The sequence below is a fragment of the Corvus brachyrhynchos genome, unplaced genomic scaffold (genome assembly GCF_000691975.1).
Source record: "Corvus brachyrhynchos isolate BGI_N302 unplaced genomic scaffold, ASM69197v1 scaffold90, whole genome shotgun sequence".
Lineage (NCBI taxonomy): Eukaryota > Metazoa > Chordata > Aves > Passeriformes > Corvidae > Corvus > Corvus brachyrhynchos.
In genome coordinates this window covers 288412-312585 of record NW_008236932.1, presented here as the reverse complement: position 1 = coordinate 312585, position 24174 = coordinate 288412, and the positions used below count along the sequence as shown (strand labels likewise).

General features: G+C 36.9%; 1 protein-coding gene across 1 annotated transcript in view; it reads right to left on the bottom strand.

Moving 5' to 3' along the window:
* The window catches only part of HSD17B4 (hydroxysteroid 17-beta dehydrogenase 4), a 61469-nt gene that overhangs the window by 5388 nt on the left and 31907 nt on the right, over positions 1–24174 (bottom strand). Inside the window, exons 19-23 of the mRNA XM_008629179.2 lie at positions 17193–17262; positions 13442–13548; positions 13042–13128; positions 10583–10669; positions 7907–8045 (exon numbers count right to left, since the gene is read on the bottom strand). Coding sequence (XP_008627401.1) covers positions 7907–8045; positions 10583–10669; positions 13042–13128; positions 13442–13548; positions 17193–17262 — 490 coding nt within the window. The remainder of the gene's footprint in view (positions 1–7906; positions 8046–10582; positions 10670–13041; positions 13129–13441; positions 13549–17192; positions 17263–24174) is intronic.

Sequence of the window (24174 nt, the reverse complement as noted above, 5' to 3'; positions counted from 1 at the left end):
CCTGGGGTTGTTGTGACCCAAGACAGGACCTGAAACTTGACCTTGCTGAACCTCATCCAACTGCCCTTGGTCCATTGATCCAGCCTGTACAGATCCCTCGGCAGAGCTTTCCTACCTTCCAGCAAATCAACATTTGCACCCAAGCTGGTGTCATCTGTGAAATGACTGAGGGGACAGTCAATCCCCTCATCCAGATCAAAAAAGATGATATTAAAGATATTAAACAGGACTGGCCCCAATACTGAGCCTTGGGAAACTCCACTAGTGACTGGCTCCACCACTCTTTGGCCCCAGCTATTCATACAGATTTTTACCCAGGAAAGATTATGCCTTTCCAAGATGTAGACTGCCACCTTTTCCAGGAGAATTCTGTGGGAAACAGTGCCAAAGGCTTTGCTGAGGTAGACCCATCCACCAGGTGGGTCACCTGGTCATAAAAGGAGACCAGGTTGGTCAGGCAGGACCTGCCTTTCCTAAACCTGTGCTGGCTGTGATCCTGGCCCCTTGGTTGTCCCGTATGTGCTGAGTGATCACAATCAAGATGACCTGCTCCATAACCTTGCTGGACACCGAAGTCAAGCTGATCACCTCAAATCCTTAACCTCATATCAAGTTAATCCTTACTAGAAATCCCAAATTTAAAAAAAAATTTAAAAAAATAAAAAAAAAATAGGACCGATATAGTCATATATTCCTTTCCCAAAAAGGTGAAAATGTTATTTCTGCTGCTTCTGTATTCTTTTTAAAGAATATTAAAATTTGTGATAAGGAAGAAAAAAAATGAAAAAAAATTACTGAGCAGACACAAAAGCAGAGCATTCTGTGACAGCAAAACTGTCTTTTCCACAAAAACACAGAGAACCTTCTATTGCTACTTTATCCATTCATTTTTGTAGGCTTCATCATAAATGAGTTGACCTCTCTAATGCAAGTAATTAAAAAAAAAAAAAGGTGAAAAAAAAAGGTGCCACTGTGGAGAAAGAGTGATCCAAAATACATGGGAAAGAAACTCCCCTCCTTATAAAGAATGAAGTATTACCACAGAAACTTGCTCATTCAATTTTTTTTCAGGGCAGGAAAACAAACAGAAGGATTAGAAACATACACAATCCATTTTCTTCCCTCTTGACCTGTAGAATATTCAAGACAGTTGAGACTAGAGCACTGGCTCATGGACAAATAAACTAGCAATGAAAGACACAAGCTGAATGCCAGAACAGGTTCCAAGCATCAGAGCAGAAAAATCCTAGCTTTCCAATGACCAGAGAGAGTGCCCTCGTGTAAAATACAACTTTATGAGATAAAGCTATATATATATATGTACAAAACACAGCTGCCTGCTGTAGCAAGAAATGGTCTCGATGCAGGACTATGCAAGTTTTCTGCACACACGTGCTGGATACACTCTGTGGCCATAGCTAGCGTGTTGCCAGTGCAGCTGGCAGCCAGCTCAATAAGGATGTGGCACTGGGGCAGCCACGTTAGAGCTCAGGTGGCTGCAGACATGGGTAGCTGCCAGGTCTGCCCTCCACACTGCCACTGCAGCTCTAGTGCTGCCAGTAAAGAGGAGCAGCCCAAAAGTGCCTCCAGTGTCCTCTGCTCCTGAGCACATGCAGACCCTCCATGGCTGCTACAGCTAGAGCTCTGCTAGCCATTCACACGGCTGATGTTTGCAACATGGGTATGGGTACTCCCCCTTACTGTGTGGCAACACAAACTAACCTCAAAGCCAAAGCCCATTTTAAAAACTAATTGCCTTCTTAAATATGTAAAATTCTAGTATTACACATCTGGCAGAAAAGTAGAATCAAGAAGTTCAAGTGAATGAAATGCTAGTTTTCCTTCAAACTGTTGCTTGGATACATAAGTGTTACAATAATTAAGAATCTATGAATTATTATCATCCACAAGATGCTGTTGTAAGAGATGTAATAAAAAGAATGAAAAATTCACATATATAGAAATTAAAACACTAGACAAAACAGAAGACACTGACATTTTATAGCAGGTTGTCAAAAACCTAAAAATCTAGTATTTGGTGTACAGATTTTGTTTCGACTTTGAAGAGTGCCTTACACTTCCTAGGAGAAAAAACAGTCAAGACTTTTTTTTGTTTAGTTTGGGTTTTATTCTGCTTTACAGTGGCTAAACAAGGGCAATATAAGGCTCATCTTCTAAGCAAAAGAAAACAACTATCATCCATTCTTCATTGCCTGAAGTCATATTGCATCATAAATTATTGAGCAATTTCACCTTAATTTGTCAGCTATCCACAACCGACTACATGTAACGATTTCTTTCCAGTTCTCATAACAAAGTTTTATTCTTCTGAGAACTAGAAAGGAACAGAAACATCTCCTGCCTTCAGCACTAACTTCAGAAACACAAAGAAAAGCAACAGATGGGCAAACTCATCTGAGTACTGTTCTAGAGCACCATTAGCTATCAGCTAACAGATCTCAACAGCATTAACTTTTCTCTATGAAAAGAGAAGTTGAAATGAAGTACCTTAACTCTAAAAAAAAAAAAAGATTAATATTTTATAACCCCTGAAAACAAAGGCAATTGTTGTACAGTAATAAATATGCAGGAGAGAGCAAAGCATGCTTTAGGTAGTGAAGCAAACTGGAGAAAGCTGGGGTGAGTGTCAATTAAGGTTTTTGTTAAAAAGTGACAGAAGGTAGCTTCAGTACCCCTACACTTACGACTTAGGTTTTGATACTTGCTTTGTCATCTTAAAAGGATTTTCAGCATCCTCTTGATTTAGAACAGCTTGCAAAATACCACTAATTAAGGCCAGTTGTCAGGGGCTACAGTTCAACATTGTTTAAACAGCAGATGAGCTGTCCAGAATTTCATATCCTGAGTGCACGTCAAATGTTCTACACCTCCCCATGCCTTCACACCATCCACAGAGCACTCCGTAAAAGGAAAGTCCACTGCTGCCTAAACAGGCTAGTGTTATAATACTAGTGCCTCCATCAAGAAGTGTCTCTGTAACAACAAAAGCCAAATTCAACTCACAAATTTCCCTTCACTTAAACTTATAAAAATCCTGGTTTACTGCAGAAAGTAGAGATCAGAAGGTCTCTTAACAACTGCAGTTAAAACACCAGAAATAAATGTAAATACAGTAAAAAAAGAGAATTTTTGGTTCCTTATAGTTCCTTAAAAGTCATTCCTGCAGAATGACAGCATACATGAGAACAAATTTCACAGAATCGGAGAATCATGAAGGTTGGAAAAGATCTCTGAGATCACCAAGTCCAAGTTTTGACAGATCAATACCTTAACAACTAGACCATAGCACTGAGTGCCACACTCAAGTTATTTCTTGAGCACCTCACGGATACTGACCCCAGCACCTCCCTGGGCAGCCTATTCTTTCCATCAAGAAATTCTTCCTGATGTCCAACATGAATCCCATGGTTGGGGGCCATTTTTGCTGGTCCCGTCATTTCCTACCTGGCAGAAGAGACTGACTCTCACTTGCCTATAACCTCTTTGCAGGAAATTGTATAGAGTGATATGGTGCACCCTGAGCCTCCTTTCCTCCAGGCTAAACAGCCCCAGCTCCCTCAGCTACTCCTCACTGGACTTGTACTCCAGGCCCTTCTCCGCACATGCTCCAGCTCCTCAGTGCCGTTCCTGAACTGAGGGGCCTAGAACTGGACACAGCACTCAAGCTGTGGCTGCTGCCTTCTCTCTTCTGCTTTCTTCCCAGATCTCTAAGAGGCTAAAGGACATTAGCAGAAGATGCTGGAGTTACAATCATTGAGTAAGACAGCAATGGGCTTGCAGGGCCCGGATTGTTTCCAGCACTGTCAAATGCCACAGTTATCACAACAGCACAAAAGCTGTGCAAAGGTGACAAGTCAAAAAATTAAAACACAAGACAGAACTATATATCCAAAGTAATAAGAGAAAGAAGCCTAGCAAGTAGCCCAAAAGAATCAGAAACACTGCTTGTAAAGGCCTGGGAGGCCCTTAAAAAGAGAGGCTTGAAAAGAAGATAGATAATGAATTAATTAACATCAAGTCATGGCTTAAAACAAAACAAAAAACTCAGCCACAATAATATTCCTCTTCACATATTAGTTGTTTCAGTGATAAGTTGTCAAGAATTTTGACCATACACTGAAAAAGTATGTAATATTTAGCTACGTGAACCAAATTCTAAATTAATTTTAACGTCATATTTTCCTTTTTGCTTTCTTGTTGCTATTTACATTATGGGATCAACCCTCCAAAATGGCACTTTTACTTAGAAAAGACAGAAAGATAGTTCAGAATTGATCTAATCTAGCAGCATAATATTTACAAAAATGATTTAAAATGCTTGTACACAGAAGATCAACTAATAACTACCAGGCCAAATTTAAATACATGGTAAAGAGTGCAATTCTACTTAACAGAGCTGAGTAACATTAAATTCTGAAGCATGTTTGAAAACCAGTCAAAATAAGGACATAGAAATAAATTCAAGCTATAGCAAAGGTAACATCTTACTACCATTTTAAGTTTCTAAAGTAAAAAATTAATTTGTCAATAAAATTTCTAATTATGCACAGAAGCTTACATTACACTAACAACTGAAAAAGTCAAGCATTCAAGTCAGCAAATGACACTGCCAATGTTACATATTCTGAACTGTCAGCACTCATCTGCATTACAAAAGTCTTGCTGATGATCAGATAGAGATCTTCTAAAGATCACATAAATTCAGAAATCTTTTGGATTATTGACAATATCCTAACTGCAAGAAAGCTGTCTTCCTTTGAATGTAAACTCATAAACTACCATCTTCTTCCACATTAACCATGGAAAATAAATTATACCAGCATCTGGTAGAAGAGACAGTACAAGATCATGCTCTTGAATACTGAATAATAACATAAGATATGCAAACAAACAAAAATAATTAAGTTGGCAACTGCTTATAAATCTGAAGTACTCACCTCTTGGGAGGTATTTTGCTTTGTGTTTGTTTGGGTATATGGTTTTCAATGGCAGGAAAGTGTTTTCAAATATTCCCAAAATAAAAATTCCATCATGCAGATACATATATACTTTGCCATTAAAAATGTACCATAGGAGTTGAATAGACATCAACAGTAGATGGCTCTTGATCCATATAAGGACAGTGAAGGCTGACACTACAGTTGTCATAGCTCCTGACATTCTGCTAGTGAGTTTTCCTAACTATTTTCATATTGACAATATGAAAGTTTAGATTATTGGTAGGGCTTTAACTATTTTAGTACTAACCAACTCCTGTTTTCTTCATCCTATAAGTACTTTCAAAGACACACAAAAATATTCAGAAAACACAAACAAATACAGAAATAGGATGACACAGGAAGTTCTTACAAAAAGAGTGATATACAAGGGACGTAGTAGCATACCAATACTCCTGAAGGGAAAAGTAAACAACATTTTCTGCAGACACCCTGCTGGGTCACCTAGATATTTACATTCAGTCTTACATATTTACTACACCACAGATGTTGCAGTAATTCATAAGCTTGATGGAACTGACCACACTGTAAAAATATTCACAGTAACTTTTCCAAGACTCTGTAAATGTTTCATTTCAGCTCTCAACAGCGGTCAGCAACAGGAAACGTTTAAAATATTAGATTAGCTCCTCCACCCACTATCCCACAGGGAGCTTTAAGGTTTTTCCAAATTATTATTATAGTACAGAAAATTTTCACTGGAACAGAAGTAAAGGGACAAACAGAAGTTATGTCTATTTAATCCCTTTTAGCTAGGGACATATGAGTAGGAAGAAAGCAGTACCTTCCTCCTACTGCTTCATTAGGAGAAACAGGAGAGAACAAAAGACTGAATATGGATTTATTCAAAGCAGGAGCACTCTCTTGATCTGAATACAATAGCAAAAACATTCACCTGTTTCCACTCTAATAAAACTTGGTCTCATGAGGCAGGTAAGGGCACTGCTTAGGCCTAAATCTCTAAGTATGCTCGTTCTGCGTTCAGCAACTTGCAGTTTCAGAACTTCTGGAGTGAGAAATTTTAATCGTGTCTTGGAACACCCCTCAACCAATTTCTCCTCCAGTGACTTGTCCCTCTATTCTCTGGACATACATAGTACTGAATTTAGGCGATCTATAAAGCAGTTCCAAAGTTAAAGTCAATGATCAATCAACCTGAAATAATTTTCTGGTTGTTATTATAAACATGACCATCACTTATATCAAATTTAGTTATGCATGAAACAATAGACGAGATTGATGTATAGAGTGATTGCCCAACAACCCCAAGTTTTCCACTTTAAATATTCACGAGTTTAACCTATGCACTTCTAATTATCATCTAAAAATGTAAGCAAAAACACAAGTAAAACTTCATAAGCCTTCTATCCAAGTTCAAACCATGTCCATAATTTACATTAGTTCATGCAAAAATGGAAAACTGCAGAGAGTAGAAATGATTAAGAGCAGTAATGAATTTTAAGACAGGATTTCTGAGTTGGATTATTGAATATTTCCCTTGTCTCATTTTGATGTATCGGCAGTCAGGTGGCATAATCTACACAGGTATATTCAGAATTTTTATTAACTTCTATCCAAATGGAAATCACTCCTTAACCCTCAAAAACTGCTTAAAAAGCAATGCAAACAGAACATAACTATCCTGGTCAACCTATGTATAGTATTTTTCCTGAAACTTAACAGTAGTCTTGCTACTCAGAATCTCTGCTGGTTAACATCAGGAAAAGATAAAGTGAGATTATAGGCTTCTAAATTGCTCTGTAAGAGGACAAGCAGTTTCTTATACAATTTTTTGAGAACAGACTACTGTAAAAATGTAACAATAGTTTTAAAAAAATCAGTGTACAGAAAAAAACATAATGCAGACCTGATCTGACCTACTGTGAGTCTCCTCCTTCAGCCCGCCAAAAGGCAGCTCACTTCACCTGCATCGTCCCCAAAACTCTTTTGTCTACATCCAACCACTGAGACCAATCTAAAAGAAGAAGTCTAAGCACCAGACTTGACCCAAAGACTTTCACTTCTCCACAAAAAGGTCTGGAAGTTACAACCTGACTAAGCTTTTTCCCTTGGAAAAACTTTACACTCCGCCAATAGACCAGTAGACATGTCAACTAAAAACCAAAAAAAATTTCCAAAGATAATAAAATCTGTCCAATCAATAAAATCAGATTTGGGGGTTGTTTTCAAAAATACATATCCTTATAAAGAGAGCAAAGCAGAATTTAAGAAGAAAAGGTTTTTGAGAACGTAGTTGTGCCCCCATCAGACCACTTCACACAATTCTATTATTCACTTAATCAGGAAACAGTTCTGCTCTGACCCATTGCTATTACAGGCTTTTGTTTCTTGTCATCAACTAGTCCCATGCTTAAACAATGGGAAATCATTATTATGCCTCCATTAAACCTTGATCTCAGAAAATTTAAATGGAAACAAATCGGGCTACATTTTCACTGAAGTGACAAGAACAATTCAGTAGAAATAATTACTTATTTGTTTTAGATCAGTTAGCATGTACATCACCAGCAGACTAATTACTGTAATACTCCTACTAGGCTAATTTTGCATGCTTTCCTAAGTGCAGTGGAAATCCAATGTGTAAAATGTAAATAGAAATGCACAAAAGTTCTAAAGGATGGTTTGCCTCTGCCTACATCTAAATAGGCAAGTTACAGAAGTATGTTCCTAGAAAGGTTAGTAACTGCAAATTTTATCTGACCTCCTTGTCATTTGTGCACCCAGAATGCATTCAGACCTGTAGGTCCCAGTGTATATTTATCTACTACGCTATGCTTAGTTCCAAGCTATTAGTTTAATTAGAATGAATAGAATTAATCCCACTTCATAAAAATGCATCAGGGAGTTATATAAATGCTACAACTTACTCCACTGCATTGCTGTTTTTCCATCTTTAGTGATGTCCCACTGGAATATGGCATTTACTTTCTTTACCAATTCATTTCCCATCTCTTTTACACGACGACCAATTTCTTCGAACACAAGGTTACTCTGCAGCCCTTCAGTCTTAAAAAAAAAAAAGAGGATGAAGAATTTAAAATTGAAACTTTGTTAAAAGGTACTGAATATGTCTCTTAGTTCAAAAATTGTGTGCTGTAAAGGATCTATAGCAGAATTATTAAAAGCAATTGAGCAGAATTATTAAAAGCAATTACCTCTCTACCACAAAATAATTACCTCTAGCGACCATCAGCACTAAAAAATACATTCAAGCAGAATATTCTTCATTTCAAATTTTCATTTAAAATTATTTCAAATCTTGCTTTTGCAGTTTTTATCATTTATCATTACAATTTAAGACATGTTTTTTAATTAACGCCCTAAGAGTTTCTAAATTGCCCTTTTTTTCCTTTGGAGGATAACCACTGCCACTTTCTCCACGGTGAATGTCATGTTAGTTTTCAGAACAAAACAATGTTTTTACCAGTACACTACTTTAACTTGACATGGAAAATGTTCAAAACATACTGCACTATGAACACAGTCAAAACTCCAGTGCAGACAAAATTTGAGAGTGGGATTAGCTACACTTACATTTTCAACTTTTTCAAACGCATTATTTTGCAAGCCTTTCACTGTCTTTCTTTTAACAAATATTTATACTGGATAAAAGGCTACACTTTAGGAAGCTACTTCAGTGACATTTTTCGTCTAACTGGAACTGGAGCAAAGAAGGTCTCAGAGCTTTAATTGTTCACTGTACCTACCTGTACAGCAGAACAAAAAACTCCTCAGGATGCTACCTTGTCACCTCTTTGGTTAAACCTAACATTTTTCATTATATAATAGGGTTCCCAATGGCATTTAAATTTGCCAATCTTCACTCAGTCAGGCCGGTTTCCCTGGTGGGTGTCTGACCCTGTCAGCAAATTTCTGTCAAAGCACCTTAATTTCTCAAAATAAGCTTAAATAAAAACACCTGTTATGCCCAAGTTTAAAAAAACAAGAAAATCTAAGTAGATCAGAAAAGTTCTAAAAGTTTGAACTTCATTCAACAATTCCAAACAGCAGAAGATTAAACACAAGCAGCAAAAAGAAACAAGTTCCTGGAAAAATCAGAGAATCATAGGATGGCCTGAATTTGAAGGAATCCTAAAGATAAACTAGTTCTAACCCCCCCTGTTAGGGGGCAGGGACACTTTTCCCTCGACGAAGTTGCTCCAAGCCCCACCCAGCCTAGTCTTCAACATTTCCAGGGATGAGGCAGCCACAGCTGGGAAACCTGTTCCAGTGCCTCACCAAACTCACAGTAACGAATTTGTTCTTCAGATCTAATCTAAACCTATTCTCCTTTAGTTTGATACCATTCCCCCTTATCCTGTCACTACATGCTCTTGTAAAAAGTTCATCTTTGTCTCCCTTCAGGTAGTAAAAGGCCACAATTAGGTCACCCTGAAGCTTTCTCTTTTCCTGGCTGAACAAACCCAATTTTCTTAGCTTTTTCTCATGAGAGAGATGCTTAACTTCCCTAATTTTCTTGATGTCCCTCCTCTGGACTCACTCCAACAGGCCAATGCCCTTCCTGTGTAGGAGACCCCAGAAATGGACGCAGCACTGCAGGTGGGGTCTCACCAGAGCAGAGGGGCAGAATCCCTCCCTTGCCCTGCTGGCCACACTGCTTTGGATGCAGCCCAGGTATCATCCACTATTCGTCATTCTGTGATCACAATCTTTATATGAATGTCACTATCTCAGTCTTTCATAAACTTCAAAGGATTAAAGTTTCATTGTTTGCAGGCAAGAATCAGTGGGGAAAAAACGTAACAGTTTATTAAGGCAACACATTATGCACTGCCTTAAGCGACTTTTAGACCACATTAGGAACCCCGGTCATCCTCACAATTGCATGTACAATTCTTTTGTGGGAAGTCTGGTACCCAAGGCTTAAGGCATACGTGCATGCAGGGCATTTCTTAAAATATACACAGTATAAACTGCGTATTTGTGCTAGACCTAACCACATGTACAAACAGCTCTCAGAGTCTTATTTCAAAATGATTCAATGACAAAACTTCTGTGAGTACATTATCTCATTTTCACTTATGCTAATGCTTCCCTGCCACTCTCCCCGTGTCTCTGAAAAAATTGAGAAAGGTCACACACTTTTACATCCCACACAGAGTTTGATCTTCAACATCTACAAAATAAAAACAGAATCATTGTTCTACAAACACAGATCCAAATTATACGAAATAATTTCAATTTTAAGTTATGCAAGTGCTCAAAACATGGGGCCCTCCCTGGTACATGCCCCACTTTGTTTTGTAACATACAGCAAAATGCTTATCCTGAGAGTTCAGTTAGCATCAAGTACATCATACTACATCAGCCATCAGAACAACTGAAATTTTCCTCTCAAACAGATCAATTTACATCTGTATCTTAAACGGCATGCGTGTTAACATCTCTGAACTCATAACTCCTCTGAATACTGCAAATAAATAAGACTGGTAAGAGACATAAATATTTTTCCTGTGTTTTTCGCAAAAATAAAGCCTAACTATGCTTCTCTGCAAGTTAAGACTTCTATTGCTTCCACCTACCATCAGAGGCTCTTGAGCAGGCTTAGCCAATGCTGGTACTATATCCACATAGCCCCCTGCAATGGCAACTTCTCCAGTCTCCTTGACCTGTAGTGGAGGGGAAAAAAATGCATTAAAGAGGTGATGTATTTGCAAAAAGTCACAACAGAAGGGCATCTAAGGAGTATTATTCCTGGTATTTTAAAATCAGACATGAAAAGAGAAAACATAAAAGTTACAGAGTGAAAAAAACCACCTCATAAATGTGGTGTAGTCTTGAGGCAAGTTGTTATACCATGTTTTTCAAACAGCTCTTCAAGCAAAGTAATTATTTGCCTCTGGAGAAATTGTACCAAGATATATATTGCTGATGCTCTGTTCACAAAACAGTTGAAAAACCTTATTTACCTCCAGTGTTTATAAGTTGCTGACAATATTTCTTCATAAATAGTTCTTAAAAAGACATTGTTCTAAAATGTTTTTCCTTGAGGTAGATATTCAGTTGTCAAGAGTCCATTTAGACAATTTCACTATGTCCACATGCCTTATACTGCAACTTCCAGTAGAAACAGCTTTTTAAGCATTGTAAAACAAGAAAGATTACAAAAAGAATGATGGAAAATACCTGAATTCCCTCCTGGATTAATTTTTTGAAATAGTTAATTCAGAGAAGAAACTGGGTTTCAATTTGGCATTGTCTCTTTGAGGGATGTGACAAACCATACTGACTTACAGCAGCTAACAGAAGATGGCAAATTGATGCACTGACTATGCATATAGAGGTGTATGGTAAATAGCCAAGCTGGAGGAATATCAAGTATCACAGCCCAGTTTATGGCACTACATTAACAATCACTCAAACCATGCTTAACAGCTTGTCACCTGCTGCCACTGCACTTCAGACAATGGTGAAAATGGATTCAAACCACCCTATCAAAGTTGTATGTCCACTTTAGTTTGATTTAACCAGAGTTTATTTCAACACAATGGCTTTAATTCAGAAAAATTCAGCATGCAATAAGAAACAAAATTCTGCACAACTCATAACTGTTTAAGATGGTTTTCTACAATCCTGTTAAACCTTGTAACTTCTATCCAAAATCAGTTACTCCTAAGTTGTGGAAGAAGAAAAAACCTTAGCAAAATTCACCAAACTCTACATATTAGCAATTACTAAACCAAGCATTACTACAAATTCAGCCTTTAAACACAACAGAACAACTCACTCTGTTTACAAGGGCTTGGAAGCTTATTATGAACTCTATTAATTAACATGGTATATGGAAAAGTTAATATATCAATTCTAGAAATTCTGTCAGGACTGGGTGTTAGTACCTTTTAAATATAGCTACAGTAATCTCCAAAGCTCACATGAGACACCAAACTATTTACTACTAGTAATTAGAGATGGAGAGTTCGTACACAGTAGTCTCTGCACTGTTACCATTCTGGAATTCTGTAGCTGCTCATCAGGTCTGCAAACATAATCTGCCTCCTTCAGTCAATTTATATCCCAGAAAGCTGTATTCCTGTGGAAACAGCAATCCTCTGCTCCTATGATGACTCTCCTTGTTTGAGTTTGCCTGCCCAATCCTCCCTGCAGGTGCAACTGTACTTGCTGCCCTACTCACTAATCAACAGCTGGCTACAATTTTTCAGAGATGAGGCTGCAAAACTTTGGCCAGCAAAGCAATATAAATTGCACTGCACAGGCCAAAGCAAATACTGATAAATACCAGTATCAAACCATAGGTTAAGAAAGTGACAATGTCATACAATGCTGCAGAAGCGATGAACATTTAGTTTTTGCCCTTTACCTGGAGTTTTGCCCTTAGCTCCCACTAAGTAGCCTATGACATGGAGGTGAAGATTACAGGATACCCACATAAAATGCTAATAGCAAGAACAAAGAAAATAGAATAATGCAAACCCATACTTTGTAAGAGTGTAAACTCTGTTTTATTGTAGTTACTATGTCCAACTGCTATGAAATTTCCATTTTCAGGAAGTTGTTCTGTGTAGCTGCAGCTTAAGTTTAACTCAATCTAAGCTAAATCTGTAGCACATTTACCTGCATAAACTGTCAGGAATCGATTAAGATAAATAAATGTAAAACAAAACAAAAAGATGTATACAAAAAGTTATGAGTAACTCCAGAAAACAAGTACACACTATGATGACTTGAGGATGACTGCTTTTTTCTCTTCCCCAGTGGACAAACACAAAAAATGCAACAGAATGGAAAGATTCCTCATTTAATATGAGGGTATTAAGTCCTATGACTATAATGGTACTTCTATTAGAATCTTAGTGACACCATAAAGTAAGTAAGACTATTTCATTCTATTTACTTCATCTCTTTACAAAGTCTTTGCCAATGGTGTGCTTAATGAGTCATCTTTCCTTGCTCACCCTCATATCCCCAGTTTTTTAACCAATACATCTTTCTCTGGAGCCCACAATGAAGAGATTGTTCTGACCTTGGTCTGAAAATGGATTCTATTTCCTTCCTTCCACATTTCTGTTTGCAAAGTTTGCCCCGGATAGACTGGTTTTGCAAAGCGAACCTAAAAACAAAAAAAAAAGAAAAAAAAAAGGTGGGGTTGCGAAAAGATTTGTGTGTCATATGTAAGCTTAAACACAAAGGCCCTAATGAAATGATAAAAAGTAAAGAGAAAAATTAAGTCAACTATCAACGTAGAAAGCCTAAATATTTAAGTAAGCATACAGGACAGAGGCATTAAAATGCATGCAGCCATAAGTAAAAGCAATTCTGGTAGTTAAGATATGTGTAAGACTTGCCCCACACTGAAGATTTCTTTTGGGACTAAAACCAGAAAAAAATCAAGAAAATTAACTGCAAAGAATGAACAAACAGACCTTGATTGCCTTGAATCTGTTCACATCATTATCTGCAAACTGCTTCAAAACGTTCCTTGCAGCAAACCCAAAGGTGCATAGTCCATGAAGTATAGGCTTCTTAAACCCTATTTAAAATAAAAACATTTTAGCGTTTTTAATATTAGGACTTTGAATGCAGCTTCTATTAATATCTGTACTTTATTCATAGTATTTTTCTACATTAGTGTTCTTAATCCTTTTTCTTTTTAACCTAATTTATCTCACTGAAAAAGTGTCTGTCACTATTTATTGTTTCCTCTACTTTTGGACAAAGGAAAGTGCTTGCTGACAACTTGCACTCTTAGCACTGCCTTTGCTCTGTGAGACTCACAAGTAGAATTAGTCCCTGTCTGTAGAAGTGAAAAAAGGAAAAATAAGGAGATTGTCTGTTTTAGTACACGGGCATAGGCACACTAGACAAGCAGTTACATGAAAGCATGTATATCAAGGGTAAGAGGTATTGTAATCATTAAAAAGTGGCAATACGAAGATTATTTGATACTTTCTGTTTTGAATTCCTATTCATGGTTGGTTGAAGTCTTCTAATATAATGCCCACTTCAGGATTAATTTATCTTTATTTAGAAATTTTAAAAAGAAGGAAAATTTGCAGTGTTTTTCTGTTTCTCTTATATTAATATTTTTGTCAAGTTTCCTCACACTCCTATGCTTTGAAGCAGGAGCTCAACCTTGGCAGAGGATAAGCTCTATATTTGTGTTGCATCTTTTTCCAGTACTGCCAAAATCTGACAAAATAAACCTTTGACAACTGGCCTCAGATTTGCTAAAGTGCAAAAGTTAAGTTACAAAGATGCTGCTTGTATATTCTTACTCCTTTAACAGGTTGTTCTGACCTGACAAGGCAGGTAAACAGTAATTGATCACACTTGCAACAGACCATGGAATCCAGACAGATCTGTCCAGGTTTGGCACTGAAACTAGTTGCTTTGCCCAGAACTCATCTGCTACTCTTGTGTGCCAGAGTCTGTTTTTCTTGAGCTCCAAACAACTTCTCATAGCACCCACACAGCACAAAATGTTCTCCCAAGGGACAACAGCTGGGAGGAAAAAAAAAAAGCAAAACCAAACAAACAAAATAAAAAGAGGAGACAGGAGAAAGTCTAGCCTGCAGAGAAATGGAAGATGAAAAGAAACCACCATCAAGACAGAGATAAAAAAGCCACAAGGAGTCCATCCTAGCTTTGGCTGGGATAATGAATTTTCTTCTCTAGTAGCCTATACAGTGCTGTGCTTTGAATTTAGTGCGACAGTAATGTTGATAATACAATGATGTTTTAGCTGTTGCTAAATAGTGCCTAACAATGGCAAAACACTCTTCAGTGTCCTATGATCTGCCACCAAGCAGATACACAAGAAGCTGTGAGAGAGCATAACTGGGACTGCTGACCTGAACTGGCCAAAAGGACATTCTCTATCATAGAACCTCATGTCCAGGATATAAACTGGGGGAAGCTGTCCAGGAGCCACTGATCATGGCTCGGGTATGGGTTGGGCGTAGGTCAGCAGGTGGTGAGGAATTGTGTTGTGCACTTGTTTCTCTTGGGTTTTATTCCTCACTTTTTGTCTGTCATTTCTATTATTATTTGAAGTAGTAGCAGCAACATTAGTATTATAATATTTTCCTTTGTTTCAGTTATTAAAGTGTTCTTATCTCAACCCAAAACTTTTACCTTTTTTCCTCTCCAACTCTCCATCCTGATCATTCTGTCATTTCTTTCCCATAAAATATTTGAGTATGCACACTTTCAATAGCACTCTTCTTTGTGTACAATGGGCACTGTTCTGAAAGCACAAAGCTACCATGCAGTCAATTTTAAAACTGATTACTGCACTCTTGTTACATAATCAGTTTTCAGTATCTCTCATTCAGAATGTTGTAGTGACATCTAGCTCTTTAATAACTCAGTTCAATACACCATGCAAGAATCTGAAGCCAACCACTCTATTCAGAATTCAGAAACAGCCAAATATATCCAGTTCTATTTTCCCAGTATTTTCTTTATAAAACTAATGCATACTCAAAGAAAAATTCCGTAAGTTATTCAAGTTATTTTGTATCTAGACTAAAACAAAACCAAAATAAATGTTGCTTTCACTTTGAGTATCTGGAAATACAAGATACAGGAATTAAGGCACAGGAATATAAACAGGTGTTTTCATGTCATATATGTCTTCTGAAACATTACCCATGGGAAGTCTTAACAATATTCCTGGAATGACCTGAATGCATTATGCTGAATGCTTGCTTCCAGTGCACACTGGTGAGAGCCAGTAAAAGAGAACGTTCACAGAGATTGTTACATGACAAGAAGGTGTGTGAATATGCCCAAAGAAAAAAGCATTCGCATACCTAGAAAAAAAAAAAAAAATCATGGAATACCTCTACAGTCATATCTTCTTTGATTGTACTTGCATTTAGTATAGGTAGGGTACTGTCATAGTTCCAAAATCCAGTGCACCAGTTTTATGTTGAGACAAAGCGACACCTCATCTACAGAGTTAATTTCATTCTCCCTAAGTGCCAGTGCTCTTTGTGTGAGCAGGTAGAAGATTTCTACTCCTCTTCTTTTGTAAGTTTTTTAAAGTATTATTATCATTATTACTCAAACCACTGGGTTTTCAATTATAAAGATGTATTTTTCACCTCCATCACCATCATTAACAAACCAACACCATTAACAAACAGAATGGTTTAACAAACCAGGGAAATCTCTTCATGGACTCTAATATTTGACAATCATTACTTAGGAACACAAATTTACGTAGATTTATACAAAACAATTAGTATGCATTTATGAAAGGAGATAATTTGCCAGAAATGTTAAGCGTGATCCGAACAAGGAAGCATAGCTCTGCTCTATTTATCTTGGTAACAACACCATCCAGTGATACTTGCATATTAAAAAGAAATTCACCAGAAAACTGCTGACTAATTATTACAGATTAGTAGTTTCATGTAATGTTTATGATGATACCATTCTTAAGTAAATCAAATTGCTGTCTGTGTGGAATAATCACACTCTACTACTTGCAAGGCCTGAAAAGAAGTCCGAAAAAATAACTTTACAACAGGATGTTAGGAAAACACCCTTTTTCAGTAATTAGATCTCTTCAAGAATTAGTGCAGCCTCTGATCTGGTGCTTTGGCATGTTGAATTATGCAAATGAAGAAGCTAATGCACTAGCAAGAGGTGCAGATAAGCAATTTTATAGGAAAGAAGTGCTAACAAGCTCCCTCTCTCCTGCCCTCCTGGATTTACTGGGATTGAGAAGATTACACTGAAGAACAAAGAGCTCCACTGAGACCACATAATCTCAAAATTATTTCGATGGAAAGAACTATACATCATAGAATTTATGGGATTCCTTCAGAAGCTTTGATAGTCAATTATTTCTGCTTGTGAAACAGACATTGTAAAAATAGGATAGTGACAATAAACAAGATCTAAAGGAAAATAGGTAGAAAGTATTTTTCCATTGTAAGTGAAGTCCAAGCACCATTCCCCATTTCTAGCTACAAGAAGCAATGCTTCAAACTGAAGTGTCACGCAGAACTTTGAAGATATTTAATGGTGACTCTGAGAACAGCTATAAAACAAGCACTGCTTTTTCCAGGTTGTTAAATATGTACACAGTGAAAAATAGATTAAAAATACATTTACATTATCCTTCATCCAAATATGAACACAATGGTATTTCCCTCAGCTCACCTCCAAGAGCAGCAAAACTTGGATCCAGATGTAAAGGATTCCAATCCCCACTCAGACGATATAAGGCAGCCTGCAGAAACAGAGAAGGAGTCAGAACAAGTAGGAGTCAGAACAAGCAGGAGTCACCTGGAAATTCATGACAGATTAAGAAATGTATCACAATCTATTTTACTCATTATATACTCTACAACAAAGCAGGTAAAATGGAAAATAATTACTACTGTACAGCAAATTGTCAAAGCTCTAGGGAAATGTGTGGTCTTAGTCCATAGGAAAATAATACAAGTGCTTAATGGGAGGAAGAAATAACCTACTTGGCTGAAATACAGATCCACCTTCACTAAAATTTGGCAACAGTGAAGCAATGCATTTTCTAGAATTTGTTCACGCGTTCTTCAGCTTGAAGTCTAATTTTAAAGAGAGTTTTCCTTGAAAAGTTTATCCACAATGTAAAACAGAAGTATATATATGACCTTTTTTTATAACACACACACAATCATGTTTTTCCAACAACAGATTCATCTTACAGAGATCAGAAATATCCTTAATTTTTTTTTCCTTTTAAATTGTGGTACACCTCTCTTATAGCAGATTCATGGGCAGCTGATTCCAGTATCAAAAAAAAACAAACCCCAGAGTAACACCCCAAACTTTCTAGAAGACTTCTGCTTCATGTTAAATATTCTCTTTCATTACTACAAAGTAGAGAAATACAGATTTAGTGTTTTTTATATACTGTGAATGTGAATAAACCCGAGAAACTATGAAGAACATGGCTACTGTACTTCAGGTTTCTGTCCCTGTGTAGCTTTAGCGTTTTCATTATCAAATCTAGTATTTGCTGTACATGCAGAACAGCCAGCAGTCCATCTTATGAGAGCCAACCTGTGCATATTTCTGAAATAAAACCTTTTTCCCTGGTCAACAGATTACAGTGAAATCCAGTGACTAAATTATAGCGGAGAACTCTCTAGTAAAAATTTCCCGGAAGTACAGAGAAAATCAGTACATCACATTAACTAATGAAGATTCCAAGAATTTAGCAGCTTAGTTATGATGACATATACAAATTGAACATGGATTTAATTGAAAAAAGCTTTTAAACTGAAAACAAATTGTATTTTAGTCAAGCACATTCTTGGCCTCTGGAACCCTTTGTCAGTAAATATTTTTTCCCAGCATTTTGAACTAGGACTACAAAAAATGGTTGCATTTATCCAAATGAGGGTAAACTGTACTACATTCTGTTTGGAGGAAAGAAAGATAGCAGATTTCTCAAAGGGAAGGATAAAAAAAAAGATTCCCGAAAGGAAGAATTTTCCAGTATATGTCTAATGCTGTTTTTCTACCGAGTCTGAAGCAGACAGTGTAACTAGAGAGGTTTTGAACTCTAATTACAATTTTAAACCATAATCCATCTGTTTTATTTTTTAATCTGTTAATATTCGGGTCATTTCTCCCCCTAACTACAGCTTTAACACCAAGCTCTACCTTTCTCTTACTTCTCATAGCAACTTGCAGCAATACAGCAATTGTTTTGAGCCTCAGTTAAGGTGGAATGTAAAGAGCTCATCACTGCTCTCTGTTAAGAGCTGGAACCACGCATTAAAAACAAGAAGAAAATCCTAAACTCCACCATACCATAAGCATGCAAATCTTAGAAAGGCAAACAGTAAGCTAATACTCCTCCATGGCTGTTTACGTATCTGTTTACTGCTTTGAAACACTTTTCCTTTTGGAGAAAAAAAAGTATCAGTAGGATAACATCAGTGGATCTCAAATTTCTAACTGTAATTTTACTTTTGCCAAAAAGGTGTATTTATTATAACGTCTTTTTTCTTTTTTAATTACCTTCTAATTAATCCTGTAATTTATTAAGAAAATAGTGAAGACTGGAAATTTCATGTTAGTGTAAGACTGAAGTTCAGTTGGGTCGTTTGACATTCTAAAAAGGACCAAAGAGAGGGCAAGTAATTTGCTGAATATATCAAAGTTAGATCCCTATGAAAGAGATTTTTAGTAAGGGACCCATAGCTTCTTTGCAAACAAGTAAATTTAAAACTGACAATCTAAAGAGAATTCTTCAACAGAATTCTATGAAGTAGGTTATCCCCCTTCATTACTAAATTTTTCTTTCAAAAGAGTCTAAAATCTAACAGCAAATTGCCACTCAAGAATTAGAAAAAAATGGCAGATATTAAATTATTAAAGAATTTCCTAGCTAAATTAAAATCCTAGGGTCTTTCATTCTTCAATTAATTTGGGTTTTTACAAAAACTGTCAGGAAGCTATTTTCACAAAAGAGCTGTTGTAATAAATTTTAGTTCTAGCTAAATAACATTTAGTTGCAGTACTGGAAAATTCAATTTATGTATCATAAAAAGAAGACAAATTTCTGTGTTAAGCCCAAAACCCAACTTAAATCTAGCTATGCAGCTGTTGCTTACTAAAGCTGTAATAAGAACTAGCCATTTATTTAGAGTTATAATAAACACTACTTGGGAGACAATACCTTTACCAAATGCTTTTCAAAATTACTGTAGTAAAAAATATTTGTTAACAAGTATTTGCTAACAAATTTGTTCACAAGCTTTGCTAACAAAACAAATGTAACAGAAACCAACTGTGTTCAGAGAATTAAATGTGGTCAATGTATTTAACTAGAAGTTAAATATGAATCTGGGAAATGATACTTGTCTGTCTATATTTTCAATAACTACAGTGGCACTGGTCACAATCAAAAAACACACAGGCAGTACTGAATAAAACAGTTACAGTAGATTTTTTCAGATCCAGTGCAGCCAAATCAGGTCTGCCAAGAAATTTCTTTTACCATGATCTTTGGCAAATCTTCATTATATAAACTACAGTCAACATGAAAACATAACTAACTGTTTTAAAGCCTTATTAGCTCTACTTTCTATTTTCCTCCAATAAGGACATTTCACAAGTGATAGCATTCGGGGGAAGGGGGCTGGGGTGGGAAGGAAAAACCCAACCAACCAACCAAAGATGCATCCTTGGAGGATTACAAGAATTCATTTATGTGGAGCATTAGATTGAAGTCAGTCATAATACGGTTAAATTGTTCTCCAGTTAATAGCACAAACTGTCAAGTCTCATTTCCTAACAATTTAGGAGTTCTGCCAGACTACAAAAGAAAAGGTGATATCAAACCTGTCTGTGCCAGTTTTTTAGTCTTCCTGCAGATTGTAATAAAGGTCAGTGGTAAAGCTAATGAAAAAGGAAGCCAACTATCCATGTATTTTCCCTTCTAACTGGGTAGAAAAATAGCTCTACCCAAGAGCTTATCTTACCAAGTATATGTGTGTATATATGAATACATGTATGGACATGGACACATATGTATTTATACTTTATTTATACTATACAGCTTAAAAAGTAGTCAAGCCAACTCGTGAAGAAAAAACAGCAGCAATCGCCTCTGCATGTGCCAGTGAGCTCTCATTCACATTAAGAACAGTGAAAATTTCCAGTTAAACTGGAAGTGTTGATGCTTCAAGGGCTCAAATTTAGCACAGTACTTAAGTACTTCACTGCACATAAAACCTCCCCACCCCACACTGTTTATGTACTTTCTGTTTGTCCATATCAAGCATTTCTCAAATTTAGTATCAACTTACATATTCTGACAGAGACTTCACAAAACATTAGTAATTTTTCAGTAGCAGAGCAAATATACAAAAAGCCTTTCCCTTAGCAATGCCTCTCTTAATTAAAAGGACAAATCACTTCATTTTGGGGAACTTCAAATGGAATAACAATTTTTATAGCCTTTACTAAGATATGTATCGATAAGGGGAGGTAATAAAGTTGGTAAGGAAGACCATCTTGTTTAAACAAATTGACTACCAGACTAGTACCTTCTCTTCTTTTATCACCTTAGCACACAAAATTCTACCATAGTCCAAGCCCTCAACTATTTGTCAAAATTTCCATGATTAAAAAAATTATATCCTGATCTTCCCAACAGGAATAAACACAGAGGACTGGGGGTTATATAAACCTTGACATTAGTATTATAACATGTAACAAACTTTCAAAGTAATTACCATTACTGACTACACAATGGTTCTGAAAGTACCATCTTTGTACACTGGAACTTCTAAACAAACGAGGAAAAGGTTATCAAATCCTAGCAAAGGTTTCACATCCCTTTGTTTAGCTTGTATCATCCTTTGTTATTTAGTACTTTCCTTTCTGTCATTCTTTCCATATTTGTGAACCTGCATAACATCATTTGCTCTATCACAAAACAAATTATTTATGCTACAAATAGATAAAAAATCACCTGAATGTCTCAGGAGGAGGCTCTTTTGTGCTATTGCCTGAAGTTCACTTAAATTTACACACTTTCAGGCAATGCTGTACTACAGTCTGGACAGAACAGGATAGAAATCAGAATTTGTTCTACAACCATATTTTGATGGCAACTATGTCATACCACTCCCTGTTGCACAACGTCTTCCAGTTTCTACCGTTTGTTGCCCATGTCCCGTGCATTGGTGTAGATGCACTTCAGCTGGGCTACTAATCCCACCACCTTTTTGTGGGGGAGAAAACCTAATTTCTACATTATGCTCTCAAGTGTTTCCATGTTTTCTAACATATCAGTAACTCTTCTGTCTCTGCTGACACACAGATTCCATCTCCACTGAGACAGCAGACTAAAGGACCTCACCAGCACACCTTCCCTCAAATACTAACATGTTGCCTTCGTGCTTATCTCTAGTCACACTAGTTTTACCCTGTTCCCCCTTCAAATCTAGTTTAAAACTCGTTTAATGAGCTCTGTTAACTCCTGTGCAAAAGCACTTTTACCCCTTTGAGACAGGTGTACCCCATGTGTTGACAGCAAGCCTGCTGTTGTGCAAACTGACCCATGATCAAAAAAGCCAAAATTCTGCCACTAATAGCTGGCTTTGAGCCTGGTGTCAATCTGTTGGGTCTTCCTGCTTCTTCCCTCATCATTCCCTATGTTCTCTAAAACCACATATATTTACATACGCTTAGGATTAAAACACATATGAAGACTGTAGAACAAAAGATGGCTTTCCACAGGTAAGGATTCACATTCCAACCACACAGAAGCTTGTAAGGGTCTTATCACACTATCCTCAGACATAAAGCAAAGCCTCATAATAATGGACCTGCTGGAAACAGACAGAAAACATTTCACAGAAGATTTTAGCTTAATAATGCCTTAAGCATTCATTAAATGCTTCCCACGCCTCTCTTTCATTCCAAGAATTCTTTTTAATAAGTTTTTATTGTAAAGTCCACCCTTTTACAACAAGCTAGATTTCTGCATAATTGTCTTCACAGTTCTTTCCAGTTACATTAAGAACTGTAATTTTAACTGAGTTTGACACAGTGAAAACCTAAACTCAGGTAGCTGCAGTATGAGCAGGACTGCAGGACTGAGAATGACTCAGAAGGGGAAGGTGACTCTTGTAGTCTTATTCACAGGATCCTGATAACACTACTTCAAACAGGACAGGGGCCATTTATTTTCTCCTCTTTCAGAGAAAATGAAAGATAACTGTATGTTTGAAAAAAAACCCCAAACCACTAAAAACCAGCAATTTTTCACATCCTGTCAATCAGTGCTAGATTTATACCTGGAACAGAAGGCTTTACATAGGTTTTTTTTATTAGTCTAGGTATTATTTACTGAATCTTTCTCAAAATCTCTGAATAAAGAATCATATTCAATAATATAGATAATGTGTATATATATATATATATATATATATATATATATATGTGTCTCTTTTCTATGCTGCTCACTGTATCACATCCAGAAAAATCACCATCCGATGCTATATACCATTCCTTTAAACATTCTTTGTACAATTACAATGCCTCAAACATTTATAAACATCCCCGCTTTATAGATTAGAAACTACAAGGAAAAAAAGCTGTAATTGTAAGCAGCAAAAACAAATTCCAGCTCTCCAACACAACATTTGAATGCCTTGTTTTCTAAAGCACCTCACACTTTTGATGTACAGTGTACAAACTCAGAACATAGCCCCTGTGGATTTCATTTCAGCCTGCGATGCTCAGACATCCTCCCGCTAGTCCTACTCACAAATTTCATCTTCCACATTTTATCATCTAATCCTGTCCTACCAGTCACTGATTCAGGAGCACCCATGTCTGAGTGTTTTGGGATATCTGGGTGACAGCTGCCCACAACCAAAGTACAGAAAATCCATTGTCAAACAACTGCATTTTCAACCAGTCTCTAACCATGAGATCATTTTCCTCTCATAACTCCTTCTCAGAACATAACTTCTTGCAACAAATAACAGAGGAAAACTGTTCCTACACTGTCTCAGCTCATGCCTACAGTTCTCTCCTTGCATGTGGAACGAGTTCCTGAAGAAGAGGGAAACAAGCACACCATTCCATGCCTGCATCACTGAAAACTGTATTGCACTGCTTTAAAAACTGTATTAAACATTGCACACAAAGCAGATTGAGACTACAAAAACTGCAACCTTTACTTGGAATTTTTATCTTTTTAGATATCTGTAACGCTTAAAACACTGTCATGGTGTCATAGGTTAGCAAGCTAAGTCTCGGAAGTGATGTTCTTCTTACAGCTTCCTCTATGACCTGACAGAAACTATCAGCTGGCCAGTTGGAATATGGACAATTCTTTAAGCCACTTAAAGTTGTGACCACCTCTGTGATCCACACTTAAGAATAAACAAACCGTTTTTAGATATCTGTAACGCTTAAAACACTGTCATGGTGTCATAGGTTAGCAAGCTAAGTCTCGGAAGTGATGTTCTTCTTACAGCTTCCTCTATGACCTGACAGAAACTATCAGCTGGCCAGTTGGAATATGGACAATTCTTTAAGCCACTTAAAGTTGTGACCACCTCTGTGATCCACACTTAAGAATAAACAAACCGCCCCCCACAGCTCTCTCTTGTTTCCAGCGCTGGCA